Here is a 24,259-nt window from a genome sequence, read left to right on the forward strand (position 1 = left end):
TTTAAAAGGGGATTGGACAAGTTTCTGGAGGAAAAATCCATTATGGGGTACAAGCCATGATGTGTATGCGCAACCTCCTGATTTTAGGAATGGGTTAAGTCAGAATGCCAGATGTAGGGGAGGGCACCAGGATGAGGTCTCTTGTTATCTGGTGTGCTCCCTGGGGCATTTGGTGGGCTGCTGTGAGATACAGGAAGCTGGACTAGATGGGCCTATGGCCTGATCCAGTGGGGCTGTTCTTATGTTCTTATGTACATAGGCAGGTGTTTCTAAATCCCTCAAGGGGATTTTTACAATCATAAAGTTTCTCTCTTTCAAGAACCAACATTTCAGATGGATCTTCCTGGTTTGGTCTCACTTCTGGCCTCCAGTTCTCCCACGCAGACTGACAAGCAGCTCCATCTCTCACATGGAGGGCAGCCAAGACGCTTCTTGCTCACACCAGGAGCAGGTGGAATCACTCAGCTGGGCTTGTCAGCTGCTTCAAGGTCTTGCCATTCTCATTCAGGGAGCTGCTGGTGTCCTCGAACTGGTGACCTTATGATGTTATCTTCGGGCTAACGAAGGCTCTACCCTCTAGACCAGACCTCCTGCCCTGCCCAGACCTAAATCCCTGCTTGGTGATGCTGCAGCAGTGGTGGCACAGTCTCAGCTGTGTCCTGGGGGGGGGGGCGTTTTGGACTGCTGGGGGTCTCCTTTGAGTAAGGGGACATCCAACCCTTTGCTTTGGGGTAAGCCCCAGCAGTTGCTATGGGTCAACTGGGACCTGCGCCAGCTCAATCACTGTGCTGAGCGGCACACACCTTGGTTGTCAGGTACAGCGTCAGTGGATGGGGGAGTACTTGTTGGGCTTCAGCCCTCTACAGTACATGCTTACCTGAGAGTAAGCCACAGCGGGCCTTGCTCCTGAGTAGGCGAGCACAGGCTGGTGCTCTCAGGTAAGGAGCACCCTCAGTCAAGTCCTGCGGGGGGGGTCAGCTGTGAGAGCCCCTCCTGGGGGGCTCCAGTGAGTGCAGAGGCGCCCTGCGCTCCTCCCCCTCCCCCGCTTGCTTGACGTCCAGCCTGCCAGAGAGCCCTGGAGGACCCCCCAGCCTGCGCCTTGGGGGGAGGGGCTTCCTCTTCAAGCAGGCAACCACTCCAGCGCCTGGGGAGGTTTGTCGTCATCAGCGCGCGCCCGAGAGCGTCTCTCTGGGCTTGCCGTAGCGGCCGGTGACGTCCGATGCGTGCGCCTCCGAGATGCAGCGGGCGGCCGGGCTGGGGAGGTCCATGGGCACGGCGTGGCCGATGCGGGCTGCGTCGGGGCAGGTGAGGGCCGGGAGGGGCCTAGTGGGGCGCAATGCGGGGGGGCCTCTCCCTGCAGTCCTCTCCAGGGTAGCCCCACCAAAGAGACCCCATAGCCCCATAGCAGGGACCCAGAGGAAGGGAAGGCAGGAGTACTGCGTGGCCCCCTCCCCAGCAAGCGACCCACCAGGCGGTCCTTTCATCAGGGTGATCCTCAGGACTCTGTGCACCGAGGACTGCCTGGTGGGTCGCTTGCTGGGGAGGGGGCCACGCAGCGCCGCTCAGGGGTCGGTCTGGACTTCGTGGGAGCTCAAGGGGCCTCCCCAGCTGGTGCTTCGTGGGGTTCACTCCTTCCTTCCTTCCCTCGCAGCCCCTTGGCTGGCACTGGGCTCGCTTCTTGCACCCGGGCCCTCCGGTGCCAGCAGCCAAAGAAGTTCTGCAGAAGCTCAGGAAGAAAACCGGCTACTCGTTTGTGAACTGCAGGAAAGCCTTGGAGAAATTCGGCGGGGATCTCAAGGAGGTGAGAAGAAACATGCCTGCCTTAAAAAAACAGCCCTCGCTCAGTTTCTTTGGTTGGGTGCTCAAAGTGGCAGAGGGGCAGCTGCTCCCTTCTGAGCGCAGCCCTCTCTGTCCCTTTCTCTTCTTCCTGCAAGTGTTTCTCAAACTGTGTGTCGGGACCCGCTTGGTGGGTCACGAGCCCGTTTCAGGTGGGTCCCCATTCACTTCAATACTTTATTTTTCATATATTAGACTTGATGCTCCCATTGGATGTGACTCCATTTGGGGAAATGTGACAGACCTGTACTTTTAACATAGGCTACTATGTATATTCTTTTAACAACGATAGTTAACGGGACTCACTCCTGGGTACGTGTGGGTCGGATTGCAGCCCGAGATTGTTAAAAAATTATCCTGCTTGATGACATCACTTCCGGTCATGACATCACTTCCGGCGGTCCTGACAGGTTCTCATTCTAAAAAAAATGAGCTAAATGTGCGAGAACCACTGCAATAGAGTGAATGGGCCTGAGCACAGCAAGATAATAATCTCGCAGATTATTGCAGATAATTTTGCAGATAATTGCAGATAATTTTTCTCTTGCTTCGTATAAGTGGGTACTGCCCACAGTGTAGGGGCAAGCTCTGCCATCTGCAACAGGATGGTAGTAGCCGCTAACATTGCTGCAGCAGCGTTATAGAGATGCAGCCGTCACCATAACGGGGTGGAGGAACTCTGGTAGCACTTGCTGTGTGAAATTATTATTAATTATTGTTAACAGTATTTATATACGGCTTTTCAACTAAAAGTTCACAAAGCGGTTTACAGAGAAAAATCAAATGACTAATGGCTCCCTGTTCCAAAAGAGCTCACAATTTAAAAAGATGCAAAAGAACACCAGCACTAGAAATTGTCTGCTCTCAAAGCAGATCATCAGTTGGATTTTTTTAAAAAAGGCCCACTCAATCAAGCATGTGAAGAACATCTGTATGAACCTTACTGTGCAAAACTCTGTTGTTTCTGATGGTGTAGCATAATATTTGGCATCTAGGAAATTCCAATATCATTTATTTTAAGAAAAATCAGGTTCCTAGACCTGTAGAGATGCATTCAACATGTCTTCTGAAGAGCTGGTTAACCGTACGACTTCCATCCCTGCTCAGATAGTTTACCCTTCTTTATAGACTTGGGTCCTGATCCAGAGCCCTGCATGTCAGCTTACTGCCAGCACATGTGCCATAAGGCATGTCTGTGACCATTACCATGGGCCCAGCACCGGAGCTAGCCCTGCATGAGCCTGTGCTGGGCCAGCTCCAGTACTGGGCCTGCATTCCGCCACCTGGCATCTCTCCTGAGCCACTAGGTGGCGTACAGGTGAGTGGTGGTGGGGGAAGGTGTTCTGGGGCAGGGAGAGGTAGGAGAGGGCAGGGAGGAGGTATGGCAGGGGGGCGGGAGCAGTGGAGCTCAACTCCACCGGATCCTAAGCCATGTGTTAGGTGGTCCAACATGGGACTCCTTGATTCTGTGCCAGCTCCAGAGGCACCACAGAATTTACTTTCTCCATTACGGGGCTACTTCCTGTACTGGGGGAAGTCCCCTTCTTCTGAAGAGCCGCCGCAGGCTGCCTGGTTGCGCATTGGATGCTGCAGTAGCTATTTTGGTGTCGAGGCAGCCTTGCACACCAGGCAGCTCAGGATTGGGCTGTTAGTCTTATGTTTCTGCCTCCTGAAAACCTGAATCCTGCCAACCTCAGATATAACCTCAATCCCTCTTCACCCTAGCACAGTATCTTTTCTAGTGTCTGTTTTCTGGTGATGTTCTGCATTTTTTTTAGATTGTGAGCCCTTTTGGGATAGGGAACAGTATAGCTATTTGATTATCTCTGTAAACCATTGTGAACTTTTTTTGTTGAAAAGTAATTATGAATAGTAATAATAATTATAATAAGAGTGGATAAAATGAACAGGTTTCTGCTAAATAAGAATCTTTGTACAATCACTGCTGAATTTCATCAACTTACAGCTCATTCTTTTCTTGCCCCTCTGAAGTCTTCACCAGTCTCTGGTTTTCCTGATGCAACTTATCCAATATAAGTGTGGTTGATGGTGTTAGCTGAATAGTTGCATCTCTATAGTGCTAGTGCAGAACGTTTGCTGTTTGTGCCGTGCTTTGAGTCATGTGTGTCTCATTGTTTGGCTTTCTTTCTCAGGCTGAAACGTGGCTACATGAGCAAGCCCAAAAGGAGGGATGGAGCAAAGCTTCCAAACTGGAGGGACGGAAGACTAAAGAAGGGCTCATTGGGTTGCTGCAGGAGGGAAGCTCAGCCGTGATGGTAGAGGTGAGCAGTTTCCTCTTTGCTGGAAATCTCTTTTAGTGTTGGAAGGTAAATTTTGCTCTCAGAGCAAGAAATATGTTTGGGACACAACCTGAGTGCTCTTCCAACCTGAGTAGTATGAGAGTGCAAACTGCCTCCAACCCAATTGAGTCTGTCCTCTGGGAAAAGGGACTGGAAGGATCAAGTCCTAGGGGAATCCTCAGTTCACCCTAAAGTGGGTACTTTGATCCTGGCTCTGGCCACATTGGGACAAATTTACCAAATATAAATGAGCTTTATTGAATACACATCTAAGCAATTAAATTCATTAAAAGGTAGCAAGCTAGAATCTTTACAAAAAGCCAGTCAGTGTTAGTGGATAGAAAGCCACTTTACTGATTTACTAAAAGACGTAGCTAAGTTCTCTAAGTTCCTGCACACACAAACACACCCCTTTCTTACTACTGGCCAGACTATTGTACATTGTATGTTGCTGCACAATGACACAATCTAGGCTGGGAGAAACGAGATGAAGCCGCCCTCCCTAGTTTTCCTATTTGTCTTTTTCTTTTAACCCCTGGGGTTGTTTCTTCTGAAGGGGATCACGTCCTGTGATGGTTCTTCTGTCTGCATCCCTTGTTCTTGGTCTCTTAGGCAGTAAAATTCTATTTAAATTTCGCATAGCATCAAGACAGATGTACAGACTTCAAGGGACCCCACTATGGCTCATGCTGGACCATCCCCTGCTCTTCTTATCTTTTAGCCTTCTGATTAAGTTTGCCCCTTTGGGGATGATCCACAGAACTTTGTCCATGCTATTTCTGGTTCCCATTGTACATTCTAGCTCAACAGTTTTCAACCTTTTCATCTCACAGCACATGGACAAGGAGCTAAAATTGTCAAGGCACACCATCGGTTTTTTGACGATTAACAAGGCGCACCACAGTGCTGGTTGGGGACTCACATCTCCCAATGGCCTTACTAATAAATAACTTCCCATCAAACTCTTGTGGCCCATTCGTGGCACACCAGTGTGCCATGGCACAGTAGTTGAAAACCCCTGTTCTAGCTTCTGCTGCTCTCTTCTCAATTTTAGAGCCACCTATGAGGTTCATATAAAGATTCTTATTACTGTGTCATTTTCATGGCTTTTTAAAAGGTTTTATTGAAAGCTTTCTTATGGACTGAGTGGTTTTAATAATGAATTACTTCCTGCAAATAGTTAAAATTGCATCCATAATTGAATAGCCATACATTTGTTTGTCTGATATCTTATCGCACTGAGGGGTTCTTGAGAGGTCTGAAGAAGCTCTTCACTGTCCCAAGACTGCCCCTTATAGAGAGCAGCCTGCACTAAGATGTGCCATAACACTACAGGGGAAAGAGATCAAAAGCTGTGAATACCTTGCTACAAAGAGGAATGCTCATGTTTTGGGGGAACAAAATGGTGTCTCAGCCTCTAATCTTTTCTTCAAACTTGATTCCTGCCCTTGAACGCAAAAAACATCATCTGTGCCAGGTGAATTGTGAGACTGACTTTGTAGCCAGAAATATCAAGTTTCAGCATTTGGTTCAGCAAGCTGCAATTGGGACAATGCTACATCATCAGGGGAGCAAGGACCAGCTACATAGATATGCCAAGGTAAGTGTCAGAAAGTTTTCTCGATCATAAACTCTGGTGATCCTGAGATATTTTAATGGTTGAACCTGTCAAAGAATTTTTTTCCTTAAACACAGTGCATGTGATTCTGCTGAATAGCTTTTAGCAGAGATCCTTCAGGTAAGTGGTTGTGGAAATATAGAGTTAGAAGGTCATAGTACTCTCTTCATTAGTGATGGCTAACTACTGGCCCACAGTCAAGATCTGCATACTGCCTGCATTTTGTGCAGGCTCCACTGGAATCTAGAGCTCCCTCTGAACATCTGTGTGCCAGATCCTCTGGAGCATGTGGCTGCTTTATGGAGAGTGCTTTGATATGACAAACAATATGAGAGACTTATGTGCAACTTCTGATCAGAGCTGGCATATGTTTCCTTGTGTTAAGAGAGAGAAATCTCTAGGGCATGCTCACCATATGTATAATCTGCAAGCCATTTGCTATATACAGGTTGAGACTAATTATTTGCATGGGTTCCTTTCCAAGCAGTCATGTGGATAACAAAAAACACACTATAGCAAATCAATTTAAAAAACAAAGTTTGTTTGCTCCAGTGATTGAAAAACAGCCTTACTGACCTTTTGACTCTAAGATAAGAGTCATTAAAAAGACAATCCATCAGCACTTCACTCAGCCCGTCCCTTCACCAATGCAAAATGATCACCTTTCTTTCACATGCTGGGGGAAGGGAGGGGTCCGAAGGCGAGAAGGATTGATGGATTGTCAGCTAGCTGCCCCCTCTCTCTCTCATTAAGGAGGCTATTGTTAAAGGACTGTTCAGTTTTTAAAACTGATTCTAAAGGGATGCATTTTCCCCTTCTCCGGGGGGGGGGGGGATCAGCACATTCCTTCTCATTTGCAGGGGCCATTCGTGTTGAGTCAAATCCGTGTATAAATAGGCTGGACCTGTACTGCCCCCAGAGCACTTGGTATCTGAGGAATATGGTTCTTCTCTGTATCTACTTATTTGTCTATCCCTGATCTAGACTTTTCATGATGCCAAAGCAGAATTCTGTTTGCATCATCCCACATTACTCTCCATCATCCAAACTAAAGATACCTGCACATTGTAAGGACCAGTTGACCAGACTTGGATTGCAGTTCTGTGCACATTCACTCAAAGCCCTATTGAGAAGAATTTCTTTCTGAATAAACATGGCATGGGATTGCACTGGTACTGAAATATCCTAACTACTGTAAATGTCTGCCAGACTCTGTTTGCATGATTTAATTCCAGATTCTTTGGTGAAAATCTCAAGTCTAGTCCATGTTCAGCTTCTCATTTTTGTCCACTAGATATTGGAAGGTTAGGAAAAGGACTGATGGTAGAACACATATTTTGCATGTATGAGCCTCCAGGATTGATCTCCCAAATGACCCTTGGTGGCAGGGCTTGGAAAGTCAGCCCTGCTCAGGACTGGCAGCAGGAGATTTGCACCTTTGCTTGCATTTGGCATGTGGCAGCTCCTGATTTCCATATCTGGAGCATTCATTGCCCATGGAAGCCAGAACAAGGAAGTCTTCCTCCTGTGTGTACCTGGAGGCAAAGTAATCTTGAAGATGCACTATCCTTCTTTGACTTACTGACTGCTATTGGTCTGCACCCAACCTTCTGCTGTTTCAGTGTTTGTGTTGATGATTTGGGTGGGGTAGAACTATTTTCTCAAAACTGCTTGTGTGACCGTTCATCCCCCCTTTCCCCCTCTATTCCCGACTGCTACACTTCAGCACGGTCTCTCATTCCTCCCATGTCTTCCTATTCATTCCTAGTTTTGTAAAGCAGTTAATTCCAAAAACTTAGGGATAGTACAGTGAATGGAAAGGTGTTCCATAGTCAAAGGTTCCATAGAAAGGTGCTTCATAGTCAAACAGATTTGTTGATACCAATGACATTGGTCTAGACCAGGGCTTCCCAAACTTTTTAGCGCAAGGTCTGAATCTTATATTGGACACAATGTTGAGGGCTGGAAAAAAAAATGAAATTTTAAATTTTAAAAAATTTGAATAAATTTAAATGTCATGACTGATTTTTTTTAAAATGCTGTGCTTCCTGTTAAACTCTGATGACTCAAACTATACCTCCACTACATCACTCACATAATACACAAGCACTCTCAGGTGCTTGTAGCTCCAACAACAGGCAGCAGATACAAATTTAAGAGAAGCCAGCATGGCTTCCGTCCCCACTCCATTCAGGAGCATGTTATCTCTCTCTCTCACACACACACAAAATCTCTCTCCTTCCCCATCCCGACAACAAGCAGCAGCAAAGAATTTAGAAGCAGTCAGCCAGAAAGCTGGTGGGCCCCCCCTCCAGTTTATTTTCCCTCATTCACACACAGACATGTTCTCTCTTACTCCTCTCTCAGTTCCTCCCCTTCTCCATCCTGGCATCAAGCAGCAAACAAACTTAGAATCCAGTAAAGAGCTGCATGTTTCTCCTCATCCACACAAACACGTGCTCTCTTTCTTTCTCAGTTCTCCCTCCCAATCCCGGCAACAAAACTGGAAATGGCTTGCACTCACACCCAATCTGATGCCTGGCCTCAGCTGCAGTCTCCCTGAACCTAACAGTGGGCATGTTTGCTGGATAGGGGGTGCTTCTGCAGAACTTTGCATGAGAGCTGTCAGGTTTTGCAAGACCAGCTCCTCCAAGTCTCTGGTGGGCCAGAGGCTTGCTGGAGACTAGGGGTTCCCCACAGGCTGGATTGGGGGTCCCCAAGGGCCACAAATGGCCCGTGGGCTGGGGTTTGGGGGTCCCCAGTGTATTCACTCACTGAATGAATTCAGCTGAGAGCAAGAGCAAGTGAGGGAGGGCAGTGTAAACAGATGCAAAGAATTTTCAAATTCCGAAAGTGTATCTTCAAATATTTCTTACTCTTTGCAAAGAAATATCGGAAGAGACATTATATAAGGACTTTGTTTTGGAAGAAGTAGTACATAAGGCCATGTCATCTGCTCCTTTTCTAGTGTTCCATGAGTTGTGCTTGGTGTGTAATCAGCTGTGGCCAATTCACAAGCAACTTTTTAAAGTAAAAATAAAGGACTTTGCCCCCACTTGTTGGCTAACTTTGCATGTGTCCTTGAACCCTTTGAATATAAGTGCATACTGAGAAGCCAGAACTGATAGACAACCCAGTCCTATCCTCCCTGGCACCGACAGTTACAGCAGCACCAAAATGGCTTCCACTGTATCCAGTGGAACAAGGGAGGCTGCCAGAGGTCTCCTCAGGAGAAGGGGACCTTTGTCCCCTTCCCCTGAGGAAATCCCCAGTCCCCGCAATGGAGCTACTTGGGTCTCTGGAACAGACTTAAGAAGCCCTGTTTTGGGCTTTGTAGTCCAATGCGGGGCATAGTATCTAGAGGAGGAGGCCTCTGCCAGTCCAACCCCCCTTCCAGGCTGGTCCTTCTCCCCATTCTGCCCTCCCCCTGCCCTGAAAAGCTGCACTGGCACCTGGTGGTGCTACTTGTCCCCGGCTGCTGTTTACCGGCATCCTCCCAGCACTGAGGCCTAGCATGGCTGGTGCTGCCCCAGCGCTGATGCTCCCTTCTCCCCGGGTGCCGCAAACATACAATCATACCACCAGTGTTCGAGCCCTTAGGATTGGGCCCTGAGACTCTGTGTTGAAAGTTTCAATGGCTGTTTGCAATTTTGTATCATGTAATGAGTAAAAAGGACCTTCAGCTGTGTGTTCATTATCCCCTCTTGTTTGGCAAGCATCAAGTAGGCAGGCCTTTCAGTCCTTGTTATCTCCGATACTGATATTTGATATAATGACTAGTCTTTGGCTTCATAGTTGTACTGTGTTCTGTTTCCTTTGACCTCTGGGAAGTTTCGCGTTTTAGGCAGACTCCAAGGAGAACTTAATCTCAGAACTAGCTTAGCTTCTCTCTCCCATGTTACATAGGGTAGAAAGGCTCTGCCCCCCACCCCAGCCTGGTCTACACATGCAGGATGGGGTGGTAGAATTCTGAAGCATGACACTGGACCACACCATTTAAGGTGGCAGGTGGAGGATGCCATTTTTGAATGGTTTTCTATAGAAAATTAAAAAGCAAGTTCCCCATTCTCCTCCTTTTATTTGTCGTCTCTGAACAGCCTTCTAAATAAAAGTGAAGTCTTGCTATGCGTATAAGAAGTGGTATCTAAGTATGGTCTGTTGATTCTTAATTTAAACTGTGCTTGTCTTAACTCTTTTGTAGAGTTTCCTGAAATCTAACGAGCTTTCTCAGCTCAGGATAGGACCAGATGGATCCTTGCTTAGTGATCAGCTGGCTCTGGCCATTGGTGAGTGTTCTAGAGATAGGCAGGCTAGCAAAAGAGGACGTAGCACCCAACTGACTTTGAATTGTTTGTGTTCATCCTTTGCCACTGCTAAGTACGTAACAGTTCTTTTAGGGAATTTTTGTGGTGCATCTTTCCTGAACCTACCTTTACCAGGAGTATCTAAATCTCTGGATTAATTTTAATTGTTGAGATTCTCTCCTTCCTGTTCTTTCTGCATGTTGCTGTCCATTTGTGGAGCTAAATTGCACCTTATCTTGTTCATGTGCATCATTTCTGGAGGCTGCTAAAACTCTTAAGAAATTACAGGCATACCCAAAAATGGTGCCAGCTCTCTCCCTCAAGCTGCATCTGTGCTGTAATTAGACATTTCTATAGTTGGAGCAAGTTTCCACTTCTGTGCCTATGCCTTCTGCACGCACACAAGGAACTGACATCAGGTGAGCTAAGAAGGGTTATGGACATTTGTAGGCCCTGCTGCTGAAATTCAGTGTTCACGCTACTCAGAGTGCTGCTGCTCAGAAGCCACTGGATTAAAATAATCATGTTAGCTGGCTGCTGTATTCCATATGTCAGAAGTCTTCTCCTGCAGATATTCTCACTGAATATATTTTTACTGTGTTAGGCTTTAGGCATAGGGCAGGGGCCTGCAATCTGCAGTCCACAGTCCAGATCCAGCCTGCCACCCACGGTCATCTGGCCTGCATGGAGATTGCCTTGGGAGGCAAAGCCTCCTGCTCAATCTGCCATGCACTGGACAGGGAACAGCAGAGCCACACAGCACAGGGACTTCACAAACCTGGGCAAGCATCTCTGCCATTTGATGTTCAGCATGTGGCAAACTGGATGAGCCAAGCTCCACACTGCTATTTCTGGGAGCTCAACAAACCAGACTTTTGGTGATGATGTCATCAGTGAACATCTGGCCCCTAAGCTAGCAAAGATTGCCAGCACCTGGCATACAGCCAGTGTGACTAGTGTCACTATGCCTGCCCTCCTTTTCTCCCTAAGCCCCTGTAGTTTGATTGTGGCATTTTTTTGACATTGTTCAGTTTCCCATAAAGAAGGAATGAACAAACGTGGATGGTAGGTTGGAATTAAAATAAACAGTGACAAATTCTCCTTGCACCATTGTCTTGTTAACACACATGTTCTGGTGACATTGGTCATGATGCACACCATAGGAAGTGATTCAGAGTCCACTCGATTGCAAACCACTAATTAATTGGGGAAAAATTAATACAGTGACTCAAAACAATGGTAAGTAATAAAAGAAACAGCATTAAATTATGAAGCTGACCGCTATAAGCATATTCAGGAAAACCGGTTATGAAAAGTGAACCAGAAGGGGAAAATGCTAATAATGATAAAGGATCAGAAGAATTTGTTGGATATATTGATGAAACGTATCCGAGGAAATGCTGGTGCTCAGAAGATGGGAAAAGGCAAAACCTGAGGAAGCACATAGGAGGGGATGTTGACCATGAAGATAGAGAGTAGTTTGGCTCCGAGGAAGAGAGAGAAGTTCAACCAACTTTCCTAGAGTGCAAGGATGTGACCCAAGGTGTAAGCATGTGTACATGTATGTGAAGGAATCACTTCAACCTTCACATTCATGTGTGTATGCTTACACCTTGGGTCACATCCTTGCACTCTAGGAAAGGGAAATTCCCTTTTATAGGGTTTTACGGACCCTTGACTGTCTGTCTTTCTCTCAGAAACTTACAACTTCAAAGGGCTGTGCTGAGTGCAAATTCTCAGAGAGACCAGTATCTGGTTTTACAGGACACCCTCATCCCTTGTCAAGGCATTGCAAAAAACCAGAGTTTGGTTCTGGAGAATCCAGCACTCCTTCTGGGATTACAGCCTTGCCCTTCTCCTCATTCTTCTGTTTGGCAGCCTGCAAGCTGAAGTTAAGTAGCTAATAAGCAGGATACTTTTGTGGCTTGCTATTAGTCTTCAGATCCTTCTGGAAGACAGCTAGTACTCTTAAATCATCATGTACCCAATTTCCCCTTTCATATAGTAGGATTAGGGGTAAGGGTTAGGATTAGGGGTAATGGGTAGGTCTGGGATGCTACCAGTTTAAAGAGAAGTGTTGCCAGGGTTTGCCTGCTAATCCTCATTCTAAATTGGACTCCCTCAATCCTGACCTGCAATTTGCTACATGCAGTGGCTTCAGTTTGCCAAGCTGCTACATTCATCATTATAACTGACTGTAGCCTCAAGGTCTAGAAAAATTGTTTTACGTTTGTTTTTTTTCTTGGAAGATGCTTTGGATACTTTGTTGATGCTGCACAGTCTGCTTTGTGGAATGATTCTGACCATAAAGTCAACTTGTGTCCCAGATCCTTTTAGGGGAATGTGGACAGGAAATGAGTGGATTTTCTTTGTGACCCACTGAAGCACCAAATTTGCAAACCTTTTTGAAAGGGAGCTCAGCTCTGTTTATAAGGAAGGTCCGAGGCTCTCTCCAGGTACTACCCTTACAGTCCAAGTTCAGTTGATATGCACATGCTCTGAATGGAAACAGTCCCTGGTGCAATCTCTCACCACTTGAGTTAAATAATTTTTTGAAGCAGGATGGAAAGATCATGACTGGGATCCTGGAGAAGCTGTTGCCAATCAGAAGAGATAATATTGGGCAGGATAGAGCAGTGGTTTGACTTGTAAGAAGCTGACTTATTTTTGCTTCTAATAGTGTTTCATTCCTTCCTCCAAAGAAGGGGATAAGGACAGTGAGAAGCAAGCAAGCACTTCATACTTCTCCAACCTTCTCTTCCAAAGGGGCAGCTTCTGGCACAAGCTGAAAGCACTTTATGTGAGCAGAGCTGAGTTCTTTGCTTGAATAACCGGTGTAGTTTAATTTCTTGCCTGTGTTTCTGACAAGGCTTATTTCTTGTTCTGTCTTTCAAGGCAAACTGGGAGAGAACATGATTATTAAAAGGGCAGCGTGGGTGTCAGTGCCGGAGAACTTCTTCATTGGCTCCTACGTGCACGGCGCACTCCCAGAAGGAAATCCATCCCTTTCCAATATGATGTTTGGCAAATATGGCGCCTTGGTGATCTGCAGTCCTTCTGAGCAGTGCCAGACATCAGACTTAGCTAAACTGGGCTGGAGGCTGGGCCAGCACGTGGTGGGCATGGCCCCTCTCTCTGTGGGCTCTCTAGAAGACGAACCAGGAGGAGACTCTGAAACAAGGATGCTTGCCCAGCCATACCTCTTGGACCCCACTGTTTCCTTGGGACAGTATGTTCAACCCCTGGGCGTGTCTGTGCTGGACTTTGTGCGGTTCGAATGTGGAGAGGATACAGAGTTGTTGGAAGAGAAATAGACATTCTTTTCTGTCAAGTACTGAGTTCCACTTGGGCCTTGTTTTGATTAGTGACAGTCTGGTAATGAGTGAGACCCCTGCTGGGCCATATAAACCAAATACCATATGTGGAATCTCCTAAATGGTTCTGTAACATGTCACTGACAAATAAAGTATGGCAACCGGATATTGACGTAACAATAAAAGTGTCTGGACTCATCCTGGAATCATGGCTTCTGCCAGGATGGGGGCTGCGGCTAGTGATTCAGTAGGGGTGGGATGGAAATGTTTCTGCATATTGGAAAACCAAGTTTGATGAACAGAAATCTACAAGTGACACATTAAACATTTAACCACAGTTGTAGAATGACCAACATAGGATGTGTGATTTTGTAACTGTGTTACGTCAATTAATCAGAAGCTTCTTCCAGGAGTACATTTTTATTTGCATTAACACTAGGTTAGGTTCTGTACCTATCTAGCAAAACGGGATTATCTTGAGTGCAGTAACATGGAAGAAGGGATAGATCTTTGTGAACTACCAGCCAGAAGGCAACTTGAGACTGGGACCTTGGAGGTAATTGGAGGGGCCTTGAAGGAGTTGAGCAAGTCTTTGCTGTGTACTAAAAAACTCCTGCAGCCCCTTCTAGTTTGGAACTTTTATCAGTCACTGTTCACCTTTAAAAAAAAAAGTTAACTGAGATCTAGAAATTTGAGATGTTTGTTGTTATGAAAGCTAGGAATCTCAGGCTTCTTACTCAGCATTAAATGTCACATTCTGTGACTAATAATACAATTACCAGTAAACTTAAGGTCATCTACTTGTCCTTTCCCTGTTCCCTTCCAGCTCCTCTAGTTAACATTAATTGCAGGGGGAGATTGGAATTGCTGTAATAAATAACACGGGAACGGATGGTGTTCAGTCTGAAATTATAATAGCTGCTTGGGCTAATTCAAGGTGGTCTAGTGTGCAATACTTGATTGGTGGTGTGTGTGGAGTTGCCATTGTGCTGCCCACGGCAGCAAAAATGCATAGATGAACTATGTTCTGTAACATATTGAAAGCAGGGCAGGCTGACCTCTTCACAGTGGTTGTAGTACACAACAGGGGCTCCTTCAGGTTCTCAGTTGACTCTCCAGACAGTCTATTGGCTTTCATTTACACACTTGCATTTCCATGACTCACAGCAACCTGAACAGACAATGCAGATCTTTCTGGTCGAGTGCTCTGTTCCTTCACTTTCCTAGCTCCCGAGCTATCCTTGCAGTCATCCACTGCAATCTGGCAGCCTCTGTGAAACAGTGGCCTCTGGGGACGTGTACTCTGGGGATCAGTTATGGTCTACCTGCTCAGCTGCCATGGAGCTGTACAAGACTGCAGCCTACAGGCCAAATGAAGGAGTGTTGGTATTCAGGGCCTAAAAACATCAACAGTCAATGACAAAGTAATTTGGTGACTAATAAATTATACACATGACATATTTTTGCATAATTCTGCTTCTGTTATTCATGGGGAATCCACCAGAAATTCTGCTCACTCTGCTAGGTGCTCAGGTATGATATTCCACAGGCCTCTCAGTTGTTACAGCCTGAAGAGCTTTCAACAACAGAGGCTCTCAGCTAAATTTTGCAAGCCATAGCTTTGGATCTGCAGCAGCTTCTAGAAGGGGTGGGGCTTACATACTGCCCTGCCAGTGTATGACTTTTTAAAAGGGCTAGCCATACTCTGAACATCTTGGGCTACTCCTGAGGAAGTGCCTGCTGAGAAACTTCTTATTTAATAAGATGAGGTAGAGGCCAAGTAAGATGCTTTCCCTGAAAGTGTTGCAGGCAGAAGACAAGGAATCCCTTGACTGGTAACATGGAGTTTGCTGTGTCAACGTCAAAAGCTGTCTCCTGGCGATGAACAGATGATTCATCCAATCAGGGCAGCTGATGCTTCTTTTGTGCATTTTGGCTCAATCTCATTTCTAGTTCACTCCCTAGGACTTACTTGTTTAGGAAAAGTGACCCTGCTCACTTCCTGTAGGCACTTGTCATTTTGGGAGGGAGCCAAGGTTAATTTCTTTTGTTCAATGAGGCTGTAACCATACTTAACCTTCCATGTTCTTGTGTGAATGCTGGAAATAATTTTTCTACCCACCTTAGGCACCCTTACAATCATAGTGGGAAGCCAGGCCCAGCAAAGAGCACCCACGTTAATTTCTAGAAGTTGTGTAGAGCCTGGAATGCGGAGGCAATGCATACCAAAACAGCCTGACACATGGCAGGGAGCTAAAGTGTTGACATGACACACTTAACGTGTGACACTAGACTAGAGCCTTCTGGGCACGACCTCTAAAGTTCTCGGTCTCTTTACAGAACTACAAGTGTCAGTGTTCCTTGGGGAATAGCATAGGTGAGTAAAAAGAGGTACAAATGACAGTAAAGCAAATTTTTAATGAGATATACAATCTTGGGCCTGGGTCACACAAAATAAGCAGACCTGCTGAGCAGCCTCTCTATGGCTTGAATTTCTAGCAGCCACTGTGTGACTACTTACTTGTAAAGAGCAGGCCTTAGCCAAGAGCACAGGCAGCTGTTGCCATTGTATCTTCCAAGTGTCCCTGGTCCTATCTGTTCACCCATTTAGTTGTCCCAGCAATGCAGACTGCTAAAGGGCAATTAGCTTCTTTTAACTTCCTGGATGGCAGCAGCTGCCTTGAACCCAGATTTTGGGGGGGGGGGGGTGGAGAACCTTGGAAGCGTAATTAGGCACAAATGTGATATACTGTGATGAGAGTGAGAATATAGTTCTCCTTGTAGGCCAAGCTGCTTTTGGACTCAGGGCCTGCCCCAAGTCAACTGGAGCTGAGTCTAGATGCCACTTTTAGAAGCTCTTGGATTTTTCCTCAGAAAAGCCCCTTTTCTTTCTTCAGGATGAGCTGTTTCCAAGTGGGAAGAGCAGCAAATTCTTCTCTGGTCATTCCAAAGACTCTCGCAAAGTCTTCCTCAGACAGGTAATTCTGGCAGAAGGGAAAGCCACAGTACTTGGGTGAGTAAAGGGAGGAGGGACTTTAACAGAGTAGAAAGAATGGGGTCCTACTCCAGCTGAAATTAATCATACCTAAATTCTAAGAACCCAATGAAACAAGTTACTCATGACTAAGTTCCATTGCCTTCAAAAGGGCTTAGTCCCAGCTAGGGTCTAAGAGCTCACAAACAGCAGGTGAGGTAGTAAACCCTTTTCTAGATGTAGAACTTGAGACTGCAAATGGAGGCTCCCAGGATTGAATATCGGGGAGAAGGTTAGGCCAGAATGACAGACCTGTTTTCTGTGTGCAGAGATTTATATATTTTTGTATTGGGGGGTATTCATTCAGGTGAGTCCTCATCTGCAATCTGAAATGATGCATTTCAGAAACAGGGTTCCCTACTCATCAGCTGTTTGGGAGGCTGGGACCATTACTGGCCTTCAGTGATTTCTCTAGCAGTTCCCTATATCCTTGGGAGTCTACATTTGACGCCATAATGACTAGGAACTTGCTTCTAAGCCTGAAGTTCTCATGTGCTGAGTTTTGCACCCGACACCAAATTGCATGTTTGTGCACTGTAATTATTGAATCATCAACGTAACAATTAATGCTTTTTTTTCTTCCTAAGCACTGCATTAAGCGCATGGCATAATGGGGCTCACCTCTTTTTTAGCAGGATCCACATTTTCAGGTAGCTCATCCTGACAGGAGAGAAGGACATCTAGAGGGTAGGTTGGGTAGTCATGACAGCTCAAGGTTCCAGGTCTTGGAGAAAGAGATGCACCATTCAGATCCTAAGCAGAAAGGGGGAGATTCATCAGTGCTCTCTTGGTAACAGATTCTGTGCAAGTGCATCACATCAACATTCCAAAAGATTTACTTGTAAGAGTAAGATCAAGATGTATCTGCTTTCAGAGGAATTAATCACCTCTGTTTCTGCACAAGCCCCTATTCTGACTATGCTTCCTCTGAGGGTGGGTAACTGCTGTCTCCTCATTACAAGTGACTGATGGAATTAGTCAATCACACACCCAGTGTAAAGATGCATCAAAAAGATGCATTACCCCCCCCTTACCTCACCTCAGAGTCTGATTCAAAAGAGACAAGGCCATGGCAGCAACTCATGCAGATACATAGCAGGCAACCTGCTCTGTGGGTGAGTTTTGGATTCACTAAAGCCTTTGATGATTTCATGAATTCCTCCTGACATGCAGCTTGGGAATGGCTGTCCTGTGCAACACGCCCATAAATGTGCAATGTAGCCACAAGCACTGATTAATGATGGGGTTGCAACTGACAGGCAGCATTGATGGGTAACCTTGCCTTGCTTGCATCACCCAGGATGCCCATATCTTACAAGTGCACAAATCTGTGTGTGTGTGGAAGGGGTATCCAATGGGGTGAAACCTTCTCCTCTTCCAGGCAACTACCCAGCCATGGGCAATGTTTCTTGTGAGGAGGCAAACTTTTCACTCACAGCTGTGATTCTGACAATGTTGTCAGCATCCCCCAGCTCCTTCTTCAGCTGCTCATATGTCTTCCCTTCCTGCAAAGATACAAAAGCAAAAAAGCTAGTTAGGGTACCATAACCATGAGGATGCTGGGAATGGCAATTTATGAGCATTTTGCCTTGGAACCAGTTTAACAATCATTCCAGGGCCAAGCTTTTGAAAACTGTGGGGTGAAAGAACATAAGACCATCCCTGCTGGAACTGACCAAAGTTCCCTCTAGCATGGCAACCCCTTTCCCAGAGTGGTCATCCTGTAGGAAGCGCATAAGAAGGACAGTGCATTGGCATTTTTTTTTCTCCTGTTAGGTCAGGAGCCCAGCCTCTGCTATGTCTAGACACTTGACTGTTCTTTTCTGTAGGAATATATTGGAATGTACAAGAGACTCTACCTGGCCCAGAGGCTGGATCCATCCATCCTGGGGACAGATTATATCTGCAAACTGGGTCTTTGTTTGACCAGGGCCCTTCCACAACTCAAACATCAGGAGCATCAACTTCATTGCTTCCTGTGAGGAGAGGCTTCCTGGCATCAACCCTAAGGTGTTAAGCAACTCATTTCACACATGAAATGAGCTTCTCTGAACTTGTGCAAATGGCTTTCAATAACTGCTGAATAGCTATAAGCATGAGCCCTACACAGACTAGGGTGATGTGTGCAGGAGGCAGAAACTTGCTTTATATATTGGCAATGAAGGGGCCATTCTGTTTCCTCTGTCATTGTTCAAGAGGGTGAGGTCAAAAGTCAGGAGGCCAAGGCCAGCTGTTGTTATAGTAGGCAAAGAGCTTTCTCTGAGCTGGAGTTTCTCACCCTCTTGGTTTGCTGTCCTGGAAGTAGCAAACAAGTATCTTTTAAAGTTTTTAGCTAAAGCTATTTAGCTGGAAGCGAACAAATGTCCATCCCAACACAGCATCCTTCCCAGTACCTGGTTACTGATGTGTCCTTTGTGTCTTTCACACATTGTGAGCCCTTTTGGGTCAAGGACCCAACTTCTCATTCTTTCTCCTTTACCATGTACAATGCTTTGATAATTTTTTTTTTTTTTTTGCTGAAAATTAGTACAGGTTGATTATCCCTTATCTGAAATGCCTGGAACCAGAAACGTTTTGAATTTTTTTTTTCTTTTTCAGATTCAAGTCTTATTCACACATAAGTACTTAACAGTCAAAAATAAGGCATGCCATTAATACAATAAAAAAATAATGTGTTCAGGGTAACGAAGCAGCACAGTACCATCACCAGAACACCCGTATCAGCTGTTAAACAACAGCAGCAACAAACAATGGGCAAAATAATTTTGGTGCATTTCGGATTTTGGAATTTTGGATAAGAGATATTCAAACTGCATATTAATATTCTAAGTAATAATAATTAAACCAGAACCATACAAAGAAACCCCTAGGGGGGGGGAAAAACAGATACAATGTGATCAAGATACCCTATACCCAAATTTGCACAGGCATGTAGCATCTGACAATTTTAAAGGTTTCAAATTCAATGCCTGCCAAAGAGGGTTTGTTTTAGCATCACAGCTTTCACTCACACTCCACCGATGTGGGTCCCAAGCAAGGAACCAGCCTGTGAAGGTTGGCGGCTCAAAACCTTGCTTGATTATCAGGATGGGGGTGTCGGTCTCTCTCCCACTGGGGTGGGTCTGCAGGTATTCCTGAGCTGTTGTCAATGCCTCCTTCCTCTCTACCTCATTGGCTTCATTTCCAATCCACAAGAAAACCTGGAAAGGGAAAAGCAATCATTCCAGATTTGCTCATCTGAGCAATGGTAAGCCATGAAAAAAAAGAATTTAGATGTTTTTTCAGAAGCCATAATGCAATCATTAGTTATCACCTAGTTATCACTGAGATGGTCAACCTGAGTTTGGGCCACACCACATCAAACTGCAGATAGGGTCACATGATTGAGCCCTCCTCCATATAGAAATATTCCCTGGAAACAGAAAATTAGCATGTCAGGAAGGTCTCTGTTACATGCTAGTTTTCTAAGTGCAAATATGTTACTTTTTTTGTTATGAGCCCCCCATCTACGGACTGAAGTGATCCAGCCCAGACACAGGTTAACCATGCAAGTGAGCATTGGGCCTAAGCTGTATCTGTCTTGCTCAGCATGGGTAAGCTGCTTTGCAGTTAAAGGAGAAAGATACTCAGTGGTGAATAGGAAAAATTTGAGCTGACAAGAGTGGCTATTTGTACCTGAAGAGAGAAGTCATTAAAAACTCTTTTTATTTGCCAACAACATTCTGAGGGTTGACTTTGACCCAAGGCCAGGTTCTAACCTCAAGCATATTGGAACTGCCTGGCAAAATGAGTTTGTCCTTGACTATTCCGATGTGGCTATGTTGTATCCAATCGTATCAATTTAAATCAGCACGTCTTCCAACGGTAGGCAGTCATTCTTCATTGAAGGTCACAAGTAGAACAAGGTGGCGATAGCCATCCCCAGTCATTTGTCCCTAGACTGCCACTGGCACATTGACTCTAAAGAAGGAGGTGCCACTTCTAGTTACTCTGGCTAAGAACCATTGACAGACATGCAGTGCAATCTTACCTTGTGCTGGAACAGGCAGGGCAGGAGGCCTACGCTGTATCCAGTGCAAGATTGGAAATGGTGCAGCCAGAGGGAAGGGTAAGCCTTACCCCTGGGTAAGCCACCATGGCCCCAATGGGTCTCTTCAGACTTGTGCCACCTCAGGAGGTGGCACAAGTCCAAGGAGAATGGAGCAGCTTTAGGGCACAATCCTATCCAATTTTCCAACGTCGGTGCTGCTGTGCCTATGGGGTCTGCACTGCTTCCTGTGTTGGGGATGCAGTCACAGAGGCCTCCTTAAGGGATGGGAACATTTGTTCCCTTACCCCAGGGCTGCATTGCGGTTGCACCGGTGCTGGAAAGTTGGATAGGATTGGGTTGTTAAGCCGCTCCGTGCTGCTTGGGGAATGGGGTTAGAATCCAGCATAACAGCCAGGTCCTAGCCTCCCACTCCCCACCTGCCGGCCCCTAGAACACCCTCCCCCGGCCCTGGAATGCCTCCCTTCCACCTCCTCCCTGCCTCCTCCCCAGACCCCTGCATCAGCCAAGCTTGGCCGACACAACCCTCCCTCCCCAAGTCAGCATGGAGGCTGGATGCAGCCTCCATGGGCTGGCACATGTCCCTGCACTGGCCTAGCCGGCTCCCAAGGAGGCGCAAATATGCTTTACGGCACATTTTCGACCCTCCTGGGCAAATCCCTCCTCAGACCTGCGCCGGCCTAGGGTGCAGTTAGGATTCCGCCCTTATCCGTGAAGTTCCCAAATGCTTTTCTATGTTACTAATACTATGAGAGGCTTAGCAGCATTATGAGAGTAGCAGCTAGAATGCTGTGGGGCCTGTTGGGAGCTAATTGTGTTTCTGCTTTGGAATTAGTCCAATCCTGGGCTTCCCCCCGAACTTCCCTTCTCAGCCTGCATCGCAAGCAATAAAACTATATTTTAAAAGACAGCTGCCATTGCTTTTTTCCTCCAAAGAAAACAGCGCTTGGAAAAACTGCCTCAAACGTCTTTGCCTTCGCGGAAGTGAAATAAGTACAGGAGAATCAGGGGGGGAAAGGCATAAATTATGTCACTCCTAGAGAATGAGAACTTTAGGCATTCAGGGCAATGACCCGACCAGACCTGATCCCATGTATCCAGCAGCATAACGTCGCTCTCACTGAGATCATCCTGGGTAAAGTCCGTGATCTCAATAACTGTAAAGCGCCCAATCTTGTTGGAGCATTCAAAGAGCCGGGGAGGATGATCAGGGACCTCCTGCTGCAGCCTGTAAGACAGAGGGGGCTTGAGAAAGACTGTTTAAGTCTCAAATCCCTCCATCCCCAGAGTGCTGGCTGAGAGATGTGGTTGGGGCCCGTTGAGCATATGAAAATTGAAGCTGCTTCCTATTGGGTCAAACCTTTGATCCATCTAGGGTATTTCCTGCACTGACTGGCGGTAGCTCCAGGAGTGGCCCATCCATGAAGCAAGGTGATGAGGGTTGCATCAGCGATAGATTTGGGGTGAACCTGGGATCATCTGCATGCAAAACACCTGCTCTACCACTGAGCAGGGCACAGTATCTGCTGACTTGTTATTCATCCCTTTCCTGGTTTTGGATCCAGATATATTGGCCCACATGTTTAGGACTGGGTCGTAAGTACCTTTTCTCACTTGCATACTCGGATTTGCCTCCAAGCAGCTCCCAAAATTCCGTGGGCTCTTGTCCTTCAGCTACAGTCTCTTGAAACCCATCGCAGATGATTGCAGCGAGCTGCTTGGCCATTTCCCGTTCGTCGCCGCTAGAACCCTAGCATGAGAAAGTAGGGCAGCAAAAAGGTGTAGACATGGTCACAGACTGCAACACAGTCAACACGATTTTGGTATTACATGACACCTGAGGTAAGGTATCCCCCCCAAAACACCAAACGACATTCCTTCACTTCTCGGAACTATTTGGGGCAGCATAAGATATCAACATTTGTGCACCTGAGATTTATTCAGACACTGTTCCACACAACCACAAGAACTAAGGAAACTGAAAGTTGCCTTAATTTTAAAAAATGAAAGCTGAGTCCGTCCGTCTCCCTGGAATCTCAAATTATGCATAAGACACTACATCTCATTATGATACCACTGAGTGGACCTACCTGAAATGCGGTGGAAGAGAAAGGGGACTTCTAGACTTTCCCCACAGCTTGCCCTCGTCCCTCCTCTCAGCCAAGCCCTAGACTCACCTTACCATACCACAGGTAGTGTGCAGTCTGAGCCTTAAGCAAGAAGACATCGTTGGAGTTGAGGGACGCTGCAAACGCTGGCACCTCCACCGCCTTAGTGTTGGAGCTGTCAGTTCCACGGATCTGGAAGAGTCTCACTGGTGGCTCCAGTTCACTGCCGCCTTTCCTGGAAGTCCCACCCTATAGAGAAAGTAACAGAATGGCAGACCCGGTTGATATAGATGCAAACTGAATAAGGCAACAGAAAACATGTCTGATGCTAAATCTACAAAGCGCCTCCATGCTAGGAAAGAAGCAGATGGGGAGATGAATTGGAATCTGTAGTCTCATTTTTCATTCATGGGATAGACAGGCATTTTCAAGAACTAGCTAGGAGTTCTTATTCAGGTAAATGCTTAGGGAAGAAAAAGTTGCTCCTGATACCTGTGATGGCCACCGATTGAACAACTTCCTTTCCATTTTACCTCATTCAATCAGGCATGTAAGTGCTCCTGGAAGTGTACACTGGATGGGAGAACTAGTTTTCAGTTACATTTCCTTACCTTTTCTGTGTACATCTGGATAAATCTACCATTAATAAGGAAACCTCAAAGAGTATTTTGGCTACATTCCACTCGAGTCTGACATCACTCTGGATCGAGTTTTTAACCCCATAATTTAATGCTTCATCATTGTTTTGACCAATACAATGACTACATTTAATCATCAGTGTCCATGTAATTTCTTTTCACATGAAGTAATACCATTATTCAGTAACTAAAGACCAAAGGTGTCAAACTGTTTTCATGGAGTGGGCCAAATAGCATTCATGATGCTTGCAGAGAGCCAGAAGTGATGTTATTAAGCAGGAAGTGATGTCATTAAGCAGGTTATGAGCAGAAATAAGCACTACTTCATACCTCAAAGATGACAAGTTTGCCTTTGAAGATAGCCAAGAAGTGGCACGGTTCCTTGCCCATGGTCACACGGACCTGCACAGGCTCCCCATTGAGCTGCTGATCCACCTCCACTGCCTGGTACGCTGAGGCTGCAAGCTCATCCACTGTGGCATGACGTCCCTGAGGCACAGAGAAAACACCAAGAAATCTAGCTGCTGCCCTGGAAAGGGAATTTAGCAGCCCTTGGAATGAGGACACTATGATTGCATTGGCTGTGGACATAAGAACATAAGCTCTACAGGATCAGGTCAAAGGCCCAACTAGTCCAGCTTCCTGTGGCCCACCAGATGCTTCAGGGACCAGCATAGTCCAGTTAATAGAATGTTGATTTTGAAAAGCCCCAGATCCAAATTCTCATGGAGCCCAGGGAAGTCACTTGCTGACTGTTGACAGGCCTCCTTCTCTCAGTTCTACCTCACTGGGCTGTTGTGTGGATAATGTGGGTAAAACCCAACGATGCCTATGGCATTCTGAGCTCCTTGGAGGAAGGCTGGATTCAAGTACTATAAATTCACTACATGCTACACATGCTCCCCCAGTCCCCAAGCTTCCAGGGGCAATACTGACTGGATCTTGGCTTCCTTTAAAAGAGTTCTCTGGAAAGTTGTGGTATCTTTATAACATTCACTTTATTTACAAATATACTGGTGGAGTACTGGATGGAGGTAGCTAGCAAGAGCACTCCTTGCA

General features: G+C 46.1%; 2 protein-coding genes across 2 annotated transcripts in view; one reads left to right on the plus strand and one right to left on the minus strand.

Annotated features, from left to right (window-relative positions):
* Window positions 1-1,209: 1,209 nt before the first annotated feature.
* On the plus strand, window positions 1,210-13,557 carry TSFM (Ts translation elongation factor, mitochondrial). Its single transcript, XM_066616024.1, has 6 exons — window positions 1,210-1,305; window positions 1,652-1,801; window positions 3,990-4,118; window positions 5,614-5,736; window positions 9,956-10,040; window positions 12,954-13,557. The coding sequence occupies exons 1-6, from the start codon at window positions 1,237-1,239 to the stop codon at window positions 13,370-13,372; spliced, it is 975 nt and encodes a 324-aa protein (XP_066472121.1). The 5' UTR covers window positions 1,210-1,236; the 3' UTR covers window positions 13,373-13,557.
* Window positions 13,558-16,242: 2,685 nt separating this feature from the next.
* The window catches only part of AVIL (advillin), a 28,146-nt gene continuing 20,129 nt past the window's right edge, over window positions 16,243-24,259 (minus strand). Inside the window, exons 12-19 of the mRNA XM_066613487.1 lie at window positions 23,531-23,689; window positions 22,632-22,811; window positions 22,059-22,204; window positions 21,538-21,682; window positions 19,418-19,606; window positions 17,843-17,911; window positions 17,028-17,159; window positions 16,243-16,356 (exon numbers count right to left, since the gene is read on the minus strand). Coding sequence (XP_066469584.1) covers window positions 16,243-16,356; window positions 17,028-17,159; window positions 17,843-17,911; window positions 19,418-19,606; window positions 21,538-21,682; window positions 22,059-22,204; window positions 22,632-22,811; window positions 23,531-23,689 — 1,134 coding nt within the window. The remainder of the gene's footprint in view (window positions 16,357-17,027; window positions 17,160-17,842; window positions 17,912-19,417; window positions 19,607-21,537; window positions 21,683-22,058; window positions 22,205-22,631; window positions 22,812-23,530; window positions 23,690-24,259) is intronic.

Source organism: Tiliqua scincoides, chromosome 2 (assembly GCF_035046505.1).
Source record: "Tiliqua scincoides isolate rTilSci1 chromosome 2, rTilSci1.hap2, whole genome shotgun sequence".
Classification (NCBI taxonomy): Eukaryota; Metazoa; Chordata; class Lepidosauria; order Squamata; family Scincidae; genus Tiliqua; species Tiliqua scincoides.